This window comes from Aquarana catesbeiana, linkage group LG11, assembly GCF_042186555.1.
Source record: "Aquarana catesbeiana isolate 2022-GZ linkage group LG11, ASM4218655v1, whole genome shotgun sequence".
Taxonomy (NCBI): domain Eukaryota; kingdom Metazoa; phylum Chordata; class Amphibia; order Anura; family Ranidae; genus Aquarana; species Aquarana catesbeiana.
The window spans coordinates 245,440,812-245,460,132 of NC_133334.1; the positions used below are offsets into that span (position 1 = coordinate 245,440,812).

The 19,321-nt window shown below is 40.8% G+C and overlaps 1 protein-coding gene across 2 annotated transcripts in view; it reads right to left on the reverse strand.

Moving 5' to 3' along the window:
• Positions 1–19,321, reverse strand: part of CDH8 (cadherin 8) — a 655,621-nt gene that overhangs the window by 264,259 nt on the left and 372,041 nt on the right. For both annotated transcript variants that reach the window (XM_073605557.1, XM_073605558.1), the window contains one exon: positions 13,830–13,997. In XM_073605557.1, coding sequence (XP_073461658.1) covers positions 13,830–13,997 — 168 coding nt within the window. The remainder of the gene's footprint in view (positions 1–13,829; positions 13,998–19,321) is intronic.

Genomic DNA, 19,321 nt, shown 5'->3' on the forward strand with positions numbered 1-19,321 from the left:
CACTTAGGGGTGTACTCACTTTTGTTGCCAGCGGTTTAGACATTAATAGCTGTGTGTTGAGTTATTTTGAGGGGACAGCAAATTTACACTGTTATACAAGCTGTACACTCACTACTTTACAGTGTTGTCACATGAAAAGATATAATAACATATTTACAAAAATGTGAGGGGGTGTACTCAATTTTGTGAGATACTGTATATATATATATATATATATATATATATATATATATATATATATATATATATATATATATATTAAAAAAACTTTTAATTGGTGAAGGAAAGGGGGGGGGGGCAGGAGAGAGGGGTGGCAAGGGTTTTAAATTTTGCCAGGAAATGGGCTTTAAGGATAAATACAAGGCAATACATTTACAAATATGTATTTTTTTTTTTCAAATGGGTCTACATAGTTGTCCATCTAGCATGCTAATAAATAACAAAACCAAAGAAATTCCCAGCTGAATATACTAACTGGCCTGCAACCAACCAGACACCTTTGCTGCCATTGTGCTATGTGTTGGGTGTCCAGTGCGCTCCTGTGTCTTTAAGAAGGAATGGGCTCCTCCAGGCTCACTTGCCTTCTAACTATCCATTATAATGCATGTGCTTCCACTGTGGAGTCTCTCAAAATTTAGAGTTAGGAGTAGAGAAAATGCTGGGGTGCCTTGATAGGGCTCTGGAGCTTATCCATGTATTTGCATATGTGTGAAAACTAAACCCTTGTTTTTAACGCAATCTGTTTGTTAACACAGACAGAAAAATTTGGTTGGTTGCAGGCTGGTCAGTAAGTTGAGCCAGGAATTTCTTTGTTTTTTGTTTTGCATGCATTGCCCTTGCATGCACTCCTTGCTGCAAAGGCCACTTATAAGTGAGGGCAGTGGCCATTTGTTTGTACTGCCAATAAATAAGCAAAATACTGAAAAAGACAGTAAAAAAAAAAAAAAAAAAAACTATCCACACTGAAACGTTACAAATAAGTTATTTTCAGTCAGTTATTTTAAGGCTAAATAGTGTATCCTGGTGTTCTCAAACAATCTCTTCGGGTGGAGACTCCACTGCCAGAATACAAAAAGCAATATTCATGTGAAAAGAATTTATGTTGCTCAAAGGCATGCATCGCATTAGAATATGCATTCGCCTCTCCAAAATCAATCCTCATTATTTTCTTTTGCGCACTGAATGTAAGTGCAAAATATTGAAGATATTCCCGGCTGGAAGTACAACCATTTTAACCTGGCCCAGCAAGACAGAGATTGGAGCCCTGGCGGGTAGAATAGATTTTGAACTAGAGATCATTAGTTTACAAGATAGAAACTCATTTGTATATAAGCCACTATTTACCCATTGTGCAAAATAATTCTGATATATACAGTACTGTATGTGAAGAGTACACAATGTACTTTTTATTTTAATCCCCTTGCTCCTCCTTCCCATGATATCAAATTATCTACATACTTTATACTTCTCTGACCAGAGATAATGTGAACTGAAAATTCACAGATAGCTTGGCCTAAAATGACAATGATTAGCTCTCATGGGTCTTTACAGAGTAAACCAGCAAGTTCACATGCTGTATGTCAATAAAAGTCAACCTAATTTTAAAAGAATATTCACACTTTCTATCTTTATTATTATCTACTGTATGTCTTCATGTTGATGCACAATACCTACAAACAGATGATGGGGATGGCAAATGTATTATGATCATAGTTACATAGTTACAAAGTTGGTAAGGCCGAAAAAAGACAATAGCCCATCCAGTTTAACCTGTGTAGGTTCATGTGTATCAGTGTCTATAATGATTTCCCATATCCCTGTATGTTGTGTCCTTTAACCACTTGCCGACCGCTGAACGCTGATATACATCGGCACAATAGCAGCGGTGGGCAAATGGGCGTACCTGTACGTCCCCTTTAAGAGGCAGGGATAGCAGGCACGTGCGCCCGACGCGTACAGCGTGACCGTGCCCGCGGGAGTGGCGGACTCGATGTCCGCTGGTCTCCTGGCCACCGTGTCACGGAGCCGCAGAATGGGGAAGTGCCTATGTAAACCAGGCATTTCCCCGTTCTGCCTTGTGTCATGAAAGAGATCACTGCTCACTGTCATCAGTAGTTGTGATCGCTGTCATGTGAGTTGAAGCCCATCCCCCCACAGTTAGAATAACTCCCTAGGACGCACTTAACCCCTTCGTCGCCCCCTAGTGGTTAACCCCTTCCTTGCCAGTGTCATTTACACAGTGATCAGTGCCTTTTTATAGCACTGATCGCTGTATAAATGACAATGGTCCCAAAATAGTGTCAAAAGTGTCCGATGTGTCCACCATAATGTCGCAGTCCTGATAAATATCGCAGATCGCCGCCATTACTAATAAAAAAAAATGAATAATAAAAATGCCATAAAACTATCCCCTATTTTGTAGACGCTATATCTTTTGTGCAAACCAATCAATATACGCTTATTGCGATTTTTTTTTACTAAAAATATGTAGACGAATACATATCGGCCTAAACTGAGGAAAAAAATTGTTTTTTATATATTTTTGGAGGATATTTATTATAGCAAAAAGTAAAAAAATAATGAGTTTTTTCAAAATTGTGGCTCTTTTTTTGTTTATAGCGCAAAAAATAAAAACCGCAGAGGTGATCAAATACCACCGAAAGAAAGCAATATTTGTGGGAAAAAAAGGATGTCAATTTTGTTTGGGTGCAACGTCGCACGACCGCGCAATTGTCAGTTAAAATGACGCAGTGCCGAATCGCAAAAAGTGCTCTGGTCAGGAAGGGGGTAAAATCTTCTGGGGCTGAAGCTGTTAAGATGTACATGTAAAGCATCATACACACGGTACGATTGTTGGCCAACCAAGCGTATGATTTTTGTCAAAAGGGTGTGTGCCAGGATCTTGTCTTGCATAGTAACGGTACACAATTGTCGTGCAACAAACACGAACATAGTGACGAACTACGAGGAATTTCAGCTCTTGAGCGGCACCCTTTGGGCCCCTTCTTAATTTTGTGTTTGGTGAGCATTGATTCCGAGCATGTGTGTTTGTAATTTCGACTTTTGTGTGACGGATTTGCGTACTAACCATATGAAATGCTGACGTCAAACCGTTGTCAGACGAAAATTTACTAGCCTGTCATCCAACATTTGTTGGCCGAAAGTTGCACAATTGTCAAAAGCAGCCTACTAACGGTAAGATTTTAGGACAACAGTCTGTCAACAAAAAATCGCCTGCCAACATATGTACTGTGTGTATAAGGCTTTAGAGTCTTTTAAAAAATATCTATATTCCACGAAGCCACCACCAGTTGTGGGAGGAAGTTCCTTTTTGCCCTAACAGTAAAGAACCCCCTACACAGTTTAAGGTTAAGCCACTTCTCCTCCAGCCTCATTGTGTGGCCCTGTGTCCTTTTATACTCCCTAGGTCTGAATAGTTTATTTCCTATGCTGGGATCCCCGTTGAGATATTTGTAGATCATAGATGTAGATTGTAGATGTTTCCTCTCAAGCGTCTCATCTCCAGCGAAAATAAATGTAGTGTTTGCAGCCGTTCCTCGTAATTGAGGTCCTCCAGTCCCCTTATTAGTTTAGTTGCCCTTCTTTGAACTCTCTCCAGCTCCAGGACATCCTTCGGGGGACTGGTAAACAGAACTGGATGGAAAACTCCAGATAAGGGCTAACCAGAGTTTTTTTAAAGTGGCAGAATTATATTCTTGTCCCTGGAGTATATTCCTTTTTTTATGCATGCTAACATTCTGCCTGCTTTGGTAGCTGTAGCTTGGCACTGCATGCTGTTGCTCAATCTGTCTTTTATTAGCACCCCTAGATCCTTCTCCATCCTTGATTCTCCCAGCTGTTCTCCACCTAGTGAATATTTTTCTTCTTTTTTTTTGCACCTAAGTGCATTACTTTACATTTCTCCACATTAAACCTCATTTGCCATTTGTCTGCCCACGTCTTCATTATATTTAGGTCTTTCTGCAAAATTTCTATGTCCTGATGCAAGTTTATTACTCTGCTTATCTTTGTGTCATCCGCAAAGACTGAGACCGAACTAGTTATCCCATACGCTATATCATTTATGAATATGTTGTAAAGAATTGGTCCTAAGACAGAACCTTGGGGTACCCCACTCACCACTCCAGACCAGTCTGAGTACATGTTATTTATTATTACCCTTTGGACCCGTTCCTGTAACCAGGTTCCTAGCCTGCGGACCTCAGCTTGTAAATTAAGCATTTTTGGGGGACTGTGACTGCCTTTGCGAAGTCCAGATACTATACACCAGGGTCTCAAACTGGCGGCCCTCCAGCTGTTGCGAAACTACAAGTCCCATGCGGCATTGCAAGACTGACAGTTACAAGCCCAACTCCCCCGGGCAGAGGCATGATGGGATATGTAGTTTTGCAACAGCTGGAGGGCCGCCAGTTTGAGACCCCTGCTATACACTATCATGAATGATAGCCATTGATGACCATTGATGATGATTATGATGATGGTGATGATAATGAGTAATGTTATTATTATTATTATTATCATTTAATTCAGACATCAAATATATTTGTTCAAGGCACAGTATTATTTATTAATTATTTATTTCATTAGTTAATAATTATTTAGGTAATGCAGATGTTTATTACCTCTCACAGAGCTCACAGTGCTCCCCCTGACAATGATTTATGTGACTTTTCCTTCAAAAAGAATGGAGCCATCAGCACCAAGGTCAGCATTGACAGTGTTTCCTAGATGAAGATGTTGGTACAGAGATGACACAATCATGTAATCCTGGTGCCTGTGCAGTTCTTGATTGTTTTCAACCATGTCTGACACAGATCAACCCTTGTGGTAGCCCAGACAGCAAGGATAACTTGCCACACCTTTGTGGCAGTGTTGAATTGTAAGACTTGCTGCACATTTCACTGGCAAGTTGTACACTTGCAGAGCGCTTGACGCACAAGTTCTAGTTAATACTTTTGCAATTTGTAACAACTTTGGGTAGCAAGTCTCTAAAAAGAACAACGCTGCAGTGGTGAGTCTACAGCAAGAGCTCTGCAAGTCTACAGCATGAATTTGGCTACAGTGACCCCTGTGGTGGGATGATTATTGCACAACATAACTGAACCAGAACTTGCAGCAGACTTGCAAAATGTTTGCAAATAAAGTTGATCTGGAGTCATGCAATGCGGACTTGCAGCAATTGTGCACCAAACTTGTGAAGCCTGGAAAGTTTAGCAATAGCTTAGCAAGTCATTTTCAAACTCTTAGCTCAATTTCTTGCTCTCTAGGAGTCTCTTAGGCTGGCCATACACTGAGCTAATTTTGGAAATTTGCTTCATGGGTGACCCTGTAGGCTTCCACCTGACATTCGTTAACTAAAAAATTCAAGGAGCCATACAGAAAACTGTTTACCAAGAATCAACTTCATGCAGTCAGATGCATCTGTTGTTTAGCTATTGGTAATTTGGTCAATTACCAGGCAAACGACTGTTGTGTGCAGTGCTACGGGATCATTCCCTTGCCTCAGCTTTAATACCAGTCAAACACCAAAGCTTAAAGTAGCATTCCAGTCAAATTCTAACAGTACCTATACGTGCTCACACCCCCATTCTAAGCCTTTTTTTAAAAAAGTTCAACAAGGGAAGCACTGTTCTGGTACACAGATCAGGCAGGTTAAAAAAGTTTGAAGAAATGATCACTTTATTAAGACAGTCTATTGCCATAAAACAATATCGGTAGCCCTTGCAGGAGGATGAAATTGAGGGAGTTCCGGCATTTTGTTCTGTCCTTTTCCCCACACATCATAGCCCTAACCTGTTGGCATGAGATTGGCTCCAGTCCGCCCGGCGTTCCATTGTCGGTTGCCCGTGTGCAGTCTCTGCAGTGGAGCAGGATCCTCCTTCTGGCGACTCCGTCCCGTCGGCGATGACCAGCAATGCCTGGCCCCATCAAGGTCCAGGAACGAAGCCAGCATCCATCAGGCTCTCCTCCTGCCACCAGGAGCTCCAGGGTCTGAGGCAGCCATCCATCCCATCTGGCACAGCAGAGGCTTTCACTAAAGGTGTGAGTTGTAGTGTCTTATGGGCATAATTTCATCCTCCTGTAAGGGCTACTGATATTATGTTGATATTGATCATTTCTTCAAATTCTTTTTAACCTGTCCAATCTGTGTACCGGAACACAGCTTCCCTTTTTTGCCGTTTTCTTTTTTTGGTTGTATGAGATTGGGAGCAGCGGCTGAGTTTTAACCCTTGACACTCAAATGTACTTTGGACACATCCATGCACCTGGCTCCTTTGCTTTTTTCTAAGCCTTTTTTTAACAACCTTGTAAAGGAAATATGTGTATACTTACCTATTCTGAGGGTGCTCTGGTCATATGATCTCTCCAGTGGCCGGCTTCAGTGAAGAGGAGAGATCACTGATGACAGCTACAGAGCCTGGGTGATGACGTCACCTATAGGCTTACTATGGGGCATTCGTTGTCAGCTGTCTCTCTTCTACACTGAAGCCGGTGCTGGGAACTGATCATGTGAGTGGACTGGAGAGCCCTCAACATAGGTAACAGCAGACATCTTTCCTTTATGGGGTAGTTTGAATAGGCTTAGAATGGAGGTGGGAGTAGATTTAGGTATAGTTAGGATTTTACTGGAATGCTACTTTAACAGCCTATTATAATAATATGGCTGGGTACAGGCTGAACATCCTGTGACATCCTCCCGTGAGCATGCCTTCTGCGTGCCCTAAGGGTCATGCAGTGGTGCAATCTGTGACCTGCTGTGTCCACTGGGCACAGCAGAAGACAGATCGATGTACTGGGCCAGGTATTTTTTATTTACATAGTAAAAAATAAAAATGAAAAACTTAGTGGTGGTTAAATACCACCCAAAGAAAGCTCTATCTATCAAAAATTATAAAAATGTAATTTGGGCACAGTGTTGCATGACTGAGTAATTGCTATTCAAAGTGTGATAGTACTGAACTCTCAAAATTGGCCTAGGTTAAAGTGTCCAGTATTGGGCTGGTTAATAATAGCATGTAATGCTAATTAAAATTGAAAATTGGCCTGGGCAGGAAGGGGGTGAGAGTGTTCAGTATTGAAGTGGGTAAGCTGGCCATACGTGACTCAACTTGAGTTGAGTTGGTTCCTACTGAATCAGCTCAAATTTGATCTGCAGGGGCTTCTGTTGGCACCACCCAGCTCAACAAAAATCTGTTTAAAATTGGACTTAGCCAGGTAGAAAATGATGGGCTGATCCTATCAGATTCAATCGCTGTTCAGGTATTCAGCAAGCCGCTGGTGCTGTAACTGCATGAATACCTTAGACGGCAGCAAAGGTTTCTCCATCAGCGCCGTTTAGTGTGGATGGGGAAATTGACTGATTTTGTCTCATTCAGTCTATATTATATAGGTGGAGAAGTTTTCATACCTGAAGGCTGGGCTATGTGCAGACACTTGACAAAGCTGGACAAAGCTAGGGCTCATTTACAAAAACATTGCCCTCAACACCTGTTTCAACCCATAAAAGCCCCCAACACCACATTGCACACAGTTGTGGGGTAGGCCCCATTCTCTTGAATGGGGTGCTTTTAGAAAGTGGGACTGGCCGTCAAATGTGAGGGAGGGGAGATGTTTGTTTGTGCCGCAATGCAATGCATAGTGGTCATGGCATGTTTATATCCTTTTACAGTTGCCTTTGCAGCTTAGGGGACAGTAGTTTGGTGGAGCAGTAAAAAATGCGGCCTGTTTTTACCACCCCAACTGCAAGTGTAAACTAGGCCTAACAGTGTCTCTTTAGGATTTATCTGGTCAGCATGTGGATGAAGAGAACAAATGCAACATAAACACATGAAGAATTCTGTACATACATGATCCTTTTTTTTTTTTTTTTGTATGTGAAGTCTTTTTTTAGCCGAGCATAAATGACAGCAAGCGTCAGGGAGGAAATCTCCCTAGTGTTTCATCATATACTATTTTTCAGAATAAAAGAGGACCTTTGCGTGTGACCCTGTGTGGCTGCCCAGTACTCACGTACAGTGAGTTTTAACATTTTCCTAGGCAAAAAATCTGTAGCTGTAGCATCTGATGCAGTAAAACAAAACTCTTTGAACTATCAGCAAATAAGACTTAGAAAAGAAATACAACTGATCGACCTCAAACACTCTTCCGAACATACCAAATTCACCTTGAACCAAGAGTTGAAAATGATTTTTGATATCTAGTGTTTTTTGTTAGTCAGTATAAAAAAAGAAATCCACCTCTTTGAATTAGATGGTAAAAGGCCTGAACGCTTCAGATATGGTAATGATTTCCTTCTTGAGTATGTTAATATTTGTTGTACAAGGGATTATTTGCACAGACCCTGCAGCTGTTATCTTACCCCAAAGTAACATTTAAAATGACTGTATCCTTTGTTTTCCAAGATAATGCATATTTAAAATGGATCTGAAGTGGAAATATCAAAGGCGTAATATGACCACAGAACTCTAGATCTGCTCATCTATAAAATTGGAGTGTCTAAATTGTGTGTTCCCAATAAATGAATGTAGTTAAAGGAAAAAATGTTGTGCACTTACACAGTTTTCTCAAATTGAATAACAACAAAAAAAAAAAAATCACAGTACCGGTATATACATACAAAAAATGTGAATATCATCAACAAGTTCATTTATTTCAGTAATTCAATTCAAAAAGTGAAACTCATATATTTTATATAGATGTGTTACACCCAGAGTGATATATTTCAAGCATTTATTTTTTTTAAATTTTGATGATTATGGCTAACAGCTAGTGAAAACCCAAAATTCAGTATCTCAGAAAATTATAATATTACATACTGTATTTATTGGCGTATAACACTCACTTTTTCATCATGAAAATCGGGTGCAAATAGCGTGTGCGTGTTATATGCCAATACTTCAATTTCGGCTGCCTCAGAGGCAACGGGAGGACGAGTGCCGTCAGATTACATACAGTGAGAATCTCCTGTTTACTTGGCGGCCTCTGTAATAGGAAGTCAATAGATGGCAATGGCGAGGCTGCTGCATTGATGGCAATGGCGAGGCTGCTGCATTGATGGCAATGGTGAGGCTGCTGCATTGATGGCAATGGTGAGGCTGCATCGATGTGGACTAATAAGGCTGCATTGATGGCACTTGTGAGACTGCAGGTGGGCATTGATCAGGCTGCATTGATGACAATGGTGAGGCTGCAGATGGGCACTGACCCTTATTTTGCTTCAAAGATCCTTAATTAAAATTTAAGTTTTTTTCCTGAAACTTCCCTCTTAAAATGAATGTACGTGTTATACGCCTGTGCGTGTTATATGCCGATAAATACGGTAAGTTGTACAAAAGAATATTTGCACAGACCCTGCAGTAACTTATCTTACCCCAAAGTAACATTTAAAATGACTGTATCCTTTGTTTTCCAAGATAATGCCTATTTAAAATGGATCTGAAGTGGAAATATCAAAGGCGTCCAGTAATATGACCACAGAACGCTAGATCTGATCATCTATAATATTGGAGTGGCTAAATTGTGTGTTCCCAATAAATGAATGTAGTTAAACGAAAACATGTGTTGTGCACTTACACAGTTTTCTCAAACTGAATAACAAAAAAAAAAAATAAAAAAATCACAGTATATACACGTGCATCTCAAAAAAATTGAATATCATCAAAAAGTTCAGTAATTCAATTAAAAAAATGAAACTCATGAATTTAATATAGATGCGTTACACACAGTGATATATTTCAAGCATTTCTTTTTTATAATTTTGATGATTATGGCTTACAGCTAGTGAAAACCCAAAATTCAGTATCTCAGAAAACTAGAATATTACATAAGATATACCAATAAAAAAAGGATTTTTAATACAGAAATGTTGGCTCACTGAAAAGTATGTCCATGTACAGTATAGTATGCACTATACCAATACTTGGTAATAAAATTAATCACAGTATATACAGGTGCATCTCAAAAAATTAGAATATCATCAAAAAGTTAATTTATTTCAGTAATTCAATTCAAAAAGTGAAACTCGTATATTTTATATAGATGCGTTAGACCCAGAGTGATATATTTCAAGCATTTTTTTTTTTTTCATCTTGATGATTATGGCTTACAGCTAGTGAAAACCCCAAAATTCAGTATCTCAGAAAACTAGAATATTACATAAGATATACATAAGATATACCAATAAAAAAAAGGATTTTTAATACAGAAATGTTGGCTTACTGAAAAGTATGTCCATGTGCAGTATAGTATGCACTATACCAATACTTGGTCGGGGCTCTTTTTGCATGAATTACTGTGTGTTCCCAATAAATGAATGTAGTTAAAGGAAAAAAATGTGTCATGCACTTACACAGTTCTCTAGAATTTCCTGGTAGAGGGCTGCGCTGACGTTGGCCTTGATAAAACACAGTTGACCAACACCAGCAGATGATATGGCTCCAGAAATCATCACAGACTGTGGAAAATGTTGTATTTCATTTGGAAATCAAGGTAAAAAGAATAAAAAGAAAGGTATGCTTGAAAAGTATCACTCTGGGTGTAACGCATCTATATAATATATTCGTTTGAATTTTTTTAATTGAATTACTTAAATTAACTTTTTTAAAGATATTCAAATTTTTTGAGATGCACCTGTATGTGCCAGGAACTGTTCCAATGTGGAAAACAGTTTTTGAAGAAGTGCCCATTTCCAAAAACAAGCGATTGTGGGCAAGGTTACACCGATTTATAGGCATAACCATGCATGACCAAGTGGTGTGGTCAAAAAATGTTGTTCCTGCTGTGCTAAGGCCCTGGCCTCCACTGTAGTCCACCATCAAAATATTGGGCTGCACACCAAAGATGTTCATTCAACTCCAGCCAAGGTTTATTGCAATGACAGCACACCATTCACTCCCACCCAAAACAGTTCCCTCAGCATGTTTCACGCACAACATGGTTTAATTATGGGGTGCAACACCTTCAGCATGCAGCCTGTTAATTGGATGATAAACCTAATTCGGGCCACACACAACAATTTTGAAGCATGTTCAGCCACATTCAACTAGATTTCATTTAGCAAAATAGGGTGTGGTCTGAACACAGTGACATTATCGCACACGGCGGACTTTGCCGATCTATACTGGATTCTGTCTGGAATATTGAGAAGAACTATATTTATTGATTTTATGTGAGTGGTTTTAATGATTTTTAATAAACTTGTTTAAATGGTTTTACACTATCAAGGGCATATTTGCTTTATATATACATCCTGATAACATCCTGGAGCATGGCTGGTTAACATCCTGGGTGCAGGAGAGGAGCTGAGCCAGTTTGTTTACATGCACATGCTTACCATGATCACTCTTTTTTAGGGGGTAATGGGGCTTTGGTAAGCCTTTTACCTATATGTGGACAGGGTGGAATACTGCACAGTAGAAGGGTGTGCGTTGTGACAAGTGGTTCATAGTGGAATAATTTGTATCACTACAACAATGGACTTTTAGGCCTTTCTTACGATTGGTCAGACAAGTCCACCTGTCTGCTCTTGCGATTGCACCCTCCGTTATCCTCTATGGAGCTGTGGATGTAAACAGACTTGTGTTTACACCCGCCTACTGTACCTCCAACCCTATCCAGATAGGAACAAGGGGCAGTTGGGTGTAAATGGTCAGCCAGTCTGTTTACATCTTACCACCCATAAAGCAGGGCGTGCTCTGTCCGCTCTGCTTATGCAGACCTGTCACCTGCTCGCTCTGCTCTGCTCAGTGGGGGATCAGCAGACATCATCTCTGCTGAGCAAAGTGGATCCAATCCATGTTAAAGGATCCTTGGTGTTGCACTGGGACTTTTTGAGCACAAATCTAATCACAGTAGATGTGATTAGAATTGAGATGAGATGCAATGGAAGACATATAATAGGGCTTGATAAAGATCATCAAATCTTATCACATTACCAACTACGGGCATGAAATCATGGAACCCTGTTCATGATTATAATCTTATCTACTGCTCCAGCCCTGTGGATGCCATAGGCTTTTCCCCCTTATGCCCTGTACACATGATCGCACATTCCGACAACAAAATCCATCTGATTTTTTCCGACAGATGTTGGCTCAAACTTGTCTTGCATACACACGGTCACACAAAGTTGGTTGGAAATTCTGAACGTCAATAACGCGGTGACGTACAACACGTACGACGAGCCGAGAAAAAAGAAGTTCGATAGCCAGTGCTGCTCTTCTGCTTGATTCTGAGCATGCGTGACACTTTGTGTTTCGGAATTGTCTACGCACGATCCGAATTTACGTGAACAGATTTTGTTGTCAGAAAATTTTAGATCCAACTCTCAAACTTTGTGTCTCGGAAATTCCGATGGAAAAAGTCCGATGGAGCCCACATACGGTCAGAATTTCCAACAACAAGCTCCGATCGCACATTCTCCATCGGAAAGTCTGATCGTGTATACAGGGCATAAATTGGCTTTACTTGATGCTGACTTTATTGCCATTAGGGCAACCCATTCACCTTTAAGGGGTGACTAATGCACAGGAACGGACCAAAAAAAACAGAAATACCGCATTTTCTTCTGATGCAGAGCACCATAACACACAGTTATTGCCATTAAATTATCTGGGAACCTCATACATAATGAGTGTATAATGTAGATAGACCTTGTTCCACTCCTGGGCTGCTTCCTCTCCGATAGTGACAAAAAGAATGCTCAGCACTTGACAAACTCTGTGGTGGGTACTGAGGAGCACCCAGTACAAAAGGTCAAATCACTCAAGGGTCTATTTGAAATGTTTATTGGTTAAGAGCATCAAGTAAATCTAGTGTGTTTTGGGGGAGAACCTCCCCCTTCCTCAGGGCTGGAGCAGTAGATGTGATGAAAATTGAGGTAAGATGCAATGGGAAACATATAATAGAGCTTGATAAAGACCATCAAATCTTATCCCATTACCAACTGCCAGTATGAAACCATGGAACCCAGTTCATGATTTTAAAGCCTTGAGGAAGCGAGAGGCTTTTCCCCCTCAATGTGTTGGCTTTACTTGATGCTGAGTTTATTGCCATTAGGGCAGCCTATTCACCTTTAAAGTGTGATTAATGCACAGGAATGGACCAAAAAACAGAAATGCAGCATTTTTTCCCAATGCAGAGCACCACAACACAAATACTGCCCTTAGAGTATCTGGAAACCTACTGCATACCCTGTAAAACAACCTATTTACTTTAAAATAGAAATGCAAGGCAAAGCATTTGTTTATATACTGTATACATCACAAACATTATAAATACCCCATAACCTCCATTCTCAGCTGCATACAGGGCTTAGAGAGGTGGAGAGTGGAGACTGCAGGGGAGGGGTAGTGTAAGAAGTAGGCAGAGAGTCAGCAACATACTGATCTTCCCAGTGAAGAGCTGTGCAGAGGGGTGTTGCCATTGGAGGGCACACAGGTTGTGCTTCCGGGGCAGCCAGAAAACTGACCACACTGGGATGGATGAGCTTCTATGCCTAACATGGTCAATTTGAAATAGGAAAGCAGGGGGACTGGCAGGATCTCTAGGTATTTCACACAAAGGAAGAATTACAAAGAGAAACAGATACTTTTTGACACAAGTACAACATAAACATATCAAGAGCAGGAAATGTTGGGGTAATATACACTTTCATTTCTTGTTTAGTCACTTTCTTTTATAGGGTGTCTCCCAACTGCATTGTCACACAGCGGGTGAGACTACAAGCAGCTAGGCCACTTGTTACACTAGGCAGGGATCACTGCATTCCTACTGCATAAATGTTCTTACACAAATCTTAATTTACTTACTCATTGCAAACTTTGGGGGGTTGTCATTGACGTCGGTGAGGGTGACAGTAACTGTTGTGGTTCCCGAGAGGCCGCCCATGTGACCTCCCATGTCCTTGGCTTGGATCACCACAAGATATTCCTCTCTGGCTTCTCGGTCCATGTTGGGTAGTGCTGTTTTAATGATTGCTGGAAAAGGAAGGAGATTCTTTAGGAACAGTTTATTCAGTTTTTGGCAAACCAAGAAGATAAGAAAACGCAAGACCTATTTCAAAAGCAAACCTTTAAAGTGTTACTAAACCCACAATAGTAAAATCAGTCTGTGTATGTAGTAAAGCATGTTTGTTATACTGTGGAACCTAAAAGGTTAATCCTCTACAGTGTGTAAGAAGGCTGTCTGATCCTGTCTTATCAGATCCTCCCCTTCTTTAACAGTCACCAATCCATCTGTTGATAGAACAGAGCCCTAGGAGGCACTCTGCACATGCTCAGTTTGATGTGTATTGCTAGAGAGTTTGTTTTTTTTCTTAGGAGGGTGCACTTCATCAACACAGGGCCAATCAGCACTGTCCAGACAGAGGGTCAGGGATCACGGAGCCTCATAGGACAGTCAGAGGAGAATGAAATCTCCTCCTGCAAGCTTTAACCAGTGCTCGACTGGACACCGATAGAAGTCATAAGACAGCTATATACTGCTGATCAGAAAAGGTATTTAGCAGTCTGTATTTACTAAAATAATTTCATTTCCATGTTCTGTGTACTGTTGGAGACCAGATATAGTGAATGCAGGCTCCTGGGTTTAGTAACACCTTAAGCACAGTTTAAAAGCAGCCAGTCTAATTCCAAAACAAATAAATGATATGATGCAGCCTGCAAATATATTCAACATATTATAAATCCATCCCTCATTAAGAAAAACATTCAGAGCAAACTTGTAAAACCAACTGATCTGCAAATACTTGCACAATTAAAGTTAATTAATATCAAATTTCCCACTGTCGCTGTAAACAAAGTGTGTTAGATGTTGTATGCAACTCAGACATTAGAGTATATGTAATCCTTTACCTTGTAAAAAAAAAAAGAAGAAAAAAATCTGTTAAAAAATAGAAATTAGTTCGCCTTGGCGATAGAACCACTGGCCCGCTCCATTACCTCCAATCCCAATATCAAATATATATACAGTATCTCAAAAAGTGAGTACACCCCTCACATTTTTGTAAACTTTTTATTATATCTTTTAATGTGACAACACTGAAGAAATGACACTTTGCTACAGTGTAAAGTAGTGAGTGTACAGCTTGTATAACAGTGTAAATTTGTTGTCCCCTCAAAATAACTCAACACACAGCCATTAATGTCTAAACCGCTGGCAACAAAAGTGAGTACACCCCTAAGTGAAAATGTCCAAATTGGGCCCAAAGTGTCAATATTTTGTGTGGCCACCATTATTTTCCAGTAGTGCTTTAACCCTCTTGGGCATGGAGTTCAAGAGAGCTTCACAGGTTGCCACTGGAGTCCTCTTCCACTCCTCCATGACGACATCACGGAGCTGGTGGATGTTAGAGACCTTGCGCTCCTCCACCTTCCATTTGAGCATGCCCCACAGGTGCTCAATAGGGTTTAGGTCTGGAGACATGCTTGGCCAGTCCATTACCTTTACCCTCAGCTTCTTTAGCAAGGCAGTGGTCGTCTTGGAGGTGTGTTTGGGGTGGTTATCATGTTGGAATACTGCCCTGTGGCCCTGTCTCCGAAGGGAGGGGATCATGCTCTGCTTCAGTAAGTTACAGTACATGTTGGCATTCATGGTTCCCTCAATGAACTATAGCTTCTCAGGGCCGACAGCACTCATGCAGCCCCAAACCATGACACTCCCACCACAATGCTTGACTTAGGCTAGACACACTTGTCTTTGTACTCCTCACCTGGTTGCCGCCACACACGCTTGACACCATCTGAACCAAATAAGTTTATATTGGTCTCATCAGACCACAAGACATGGTTCCAGTAATCTATGTCCTTATGCCGCATACACATGACCAGTTTTGCCATCGGAATAAACTCCGACGGAATGCCATTCAATCGGTCTTGCCTACACACAGCCAACCCAAAGTCCGACCAAAGTCTGACCATCCAGAACACGGTGACATACAGCACGTACGACAGGACTAGAAAAGGGAAGTTCAATAGCCAGTAGCCAATAGCTTCCGTCTCGTACTTGCTTCAGAGCATGCGTCGTTTTTGGTCCGTCGGAACAGCATACAGACGAGCGTTTTTCCCGATAAATATTTAGAAGATGTTCTATTTCTAGGTCCGTCAGAATTTTCAAAAAAAAGTCAGATGAGGCCTACACACGATCAGAATAGACAATGAAAAGCTTCCATCTGACTTCTTCTGTCGGACATTCCCCTCGTGTGTACGCGGCTTTAGTCTGCTTACACAACCTCTGGATATGATGCTTTGCACGTGCACTCAACTTCTTTGGTCGACCATGGTGAGGCCTTTTCTGAGTGGAACCTGTCCTGTTAAACCACTGTATGGTCTTGGCCACCTTGCTGCAGCTCAGTTTCAGGGTCTTGGCAATCTTTTTATAGCCTAGGCCATCTTTTTTTCAGATCCTCAGAGAGTTCTTTGCCATAAGGTGCCATGTTGAACTTCCAGTGACCAGTATGAGAGAGTGAGAGCGATAACACCAAATTTAACACACCTGCTCCCCATTCACACCTGAGACCTTCTAACACTAACGAGTCACATGACAACGGGGAGGGAAAATTACTAATTGGGCCCAATTTGGATATTTTCACTCAGGTGTGTTCTCATTTTTGTTGCCAGCGGTTTAGACATTAATGACTGTGTGTTGAGTTATTTTGAGGGGACAGCAAATTCACACTGTTATACAAGCTGTATACTCACTACTTTACATTGTAGCAAAGTATCATTTCTTCAGTGTTGTCACATGAAAAGATATAATAAAATATTTACAAAAATGCGATGGGTGAGCTCACTTTTGTGAGATACTGTGTATATATATATATATATATATATATATATATATATATATATATATATTCATTCAAACCATTAATGCCCTACAGTAAATACTGTACAGTTAATGCCTGTCTTTCTGTTTTTGTCTCTTTTTCTTAGCTTCATAAGGGGTTTAGAGAGGTGGAGGAGGAGAAACTGCAATGCACTGATCTTCCCAGTGAATGGCTGTGTTTGTATGGGGGGGGGGTGTCAGCACAAGTCTTGGCCATTGGAGGGCAGGCAGGCAGTACTCCCAGAACAACCAGAAAACTGTCCACATTCTGAAGCATGTGCTTTCATGGCTAGTGTGGTCAGTTTGAAATACAGTAGGAGGGGGACTGGCAGGATCATTGGGTATTTCACACAAATGAAGCAATACAGCGAGAACAAGAACATTTTAACACAAGTACATGGTACAAAAGACACATTATGAATAAGAAATTCTGGGGCAACATATTCTTTTAGCTGCTTTTTTGCTGGCAGGAGTAAAAGGCGTTCATAGAAGAAAATCAAATGCCCTGTCTGCATGAGGCCTTAGGAAGCCATGCATAGAGAACAAGATATTTTTAACACAATTAAATAGTATAACATACACATATCAGGAATATGGAATGTTGGGATAACATATTCTTTAAATATGAAGGTTTCACAGTCACATAACATGCTTCATAAAGTTCAAAAACAGTAAACTGGTGCTCCAGGTTTAAAGAACTCCTGCCACAAAAAGTTTTTTCAACTCCTTAAGGTGAACCTATACTTTGCTCATGCAGGACAAAACAACAGGTTTGCTTTAATCCCCCCTCCCCAATAGACACATGCTCCTCATTTGTTTGCTCACCAATTGTTTCTCTATAACCACCCAGAGAAAGAACACAAGACCTATATATGCTCTTAGTCCTTCTAGTCAAAGCTTACACAGGTAATGTCTCCCTGTCCCAATCTGACAGTGCTGGGCCAATCACCAATAACTAGGGCTGATGCATGGGAGAAAAGGGAGTCAAATGCTCCTCCATATCTGAAAATACCAGGTATTTCTCATTGTTCCAGATGGCAACAGATTAAATCAAAACGCCATTATTTTTATTTGTGGTAGTGAACCCTTTATATCAAAAATGACACATGATACAAGTACAGAACCCGAGAGAGACATGAAGACACCATAAACAGTATATTGCATTGGGAATTTGGTGTGCGGTCGTTTTAGAAACAAGATGAGATGAGTGAGATAATGTGTGACACTGGGTGAATCTGCTGAGTCAAAGATTTCTAGTACAGAGGCAGATTTGACACATGCTTATAAAAGGCAAAGGGAGCATCTCTACAGTGCACTATATCAATTAGTTGGATAAAACACTTACAAAACACTGGATGGGCAGCTGTCATAGTGGACTTATGCATAATAGAAGGGGTGCCATTACGTGACTAATGCCATATAAATCATCAGCATCCATAAACATGTGATTTATAAATGCCAATGTACCTTTCACTTTGGGGGAGGGGGGTGGGAAGGTAGTAATTCTGGGTGTTTTTTGGAGTTGCACCAGTATCCTAGTTCTCTTTGTATACCTTCAGATGTAGTACTTCTGGATTTATTTTTTATATACTACCTTCTGCTGTTGTACTTCCCGATGTTTCGTACTATACCAGAATTCTCCTATCCACTACCTTCTGGGGGTGTACTTCCTGATGTTTTGTGCTACACCAGAATTCTCCTCTTGTCCATTCAATTCTGGGGTAGTACTTTCTAAAGTGTTTCAGAATTCCATCCAGAATCAGTCTTCTATTTACTCACTTCTACAGATAGTCCTTCCTTGTGTATTTTGAAGCTACATCCTGGTCATCCTTCTCTTCACTCATTTTGGGGTTTGGCGCTCCAGTAAGATCTTTCTCCTATGATCCTGCATGCGGGGGTAGTAGTTTCTAATTTGTTTTGGAGCTATGCCAGGATCATCTTTCTATCCATCCACTTCCAGAGGCAGTACTTCCGGAAGTGTTTTTTAGCCCCTCTGCGATCCTCCTGCTATCACTTCTAGGGATACATCGTAATGTGTTTGGGCACTCCACCGGGATTTTCTCCTTCTATGCATATTATATATCCAGATGTTCCACTGGGAAAGGTTTTTCTATTGATAGCACTTCTTGCTTTACTTTTGAGCTCTGCTGGGATCCTCCTTCTATTCATTCCCTTCCATCGGAAGTACTTCCTCACTTCTGGTGGTAGTACATCCTGATGTGTTTTATAGCTCCTCTGCCATCCTCCTCCTATCACTTCACTTCTAGGGATATAAATTCCTAATGTGTTTGGATGCTCAACTAGGATTTGCCTCCTATTCACTAACTAGCTCTGGGGTATAGCATCATGTGCTTTGGATTTCCACTGGGATACTCCTGCTATCCAGGTCCTTCCATGCGTATTAGTTCCTGCTGTGATTTTGAGCTGTGCTGAGATCCTCTTTCTATCCATCCTCTTCCATCAGTAGTACTTCCTC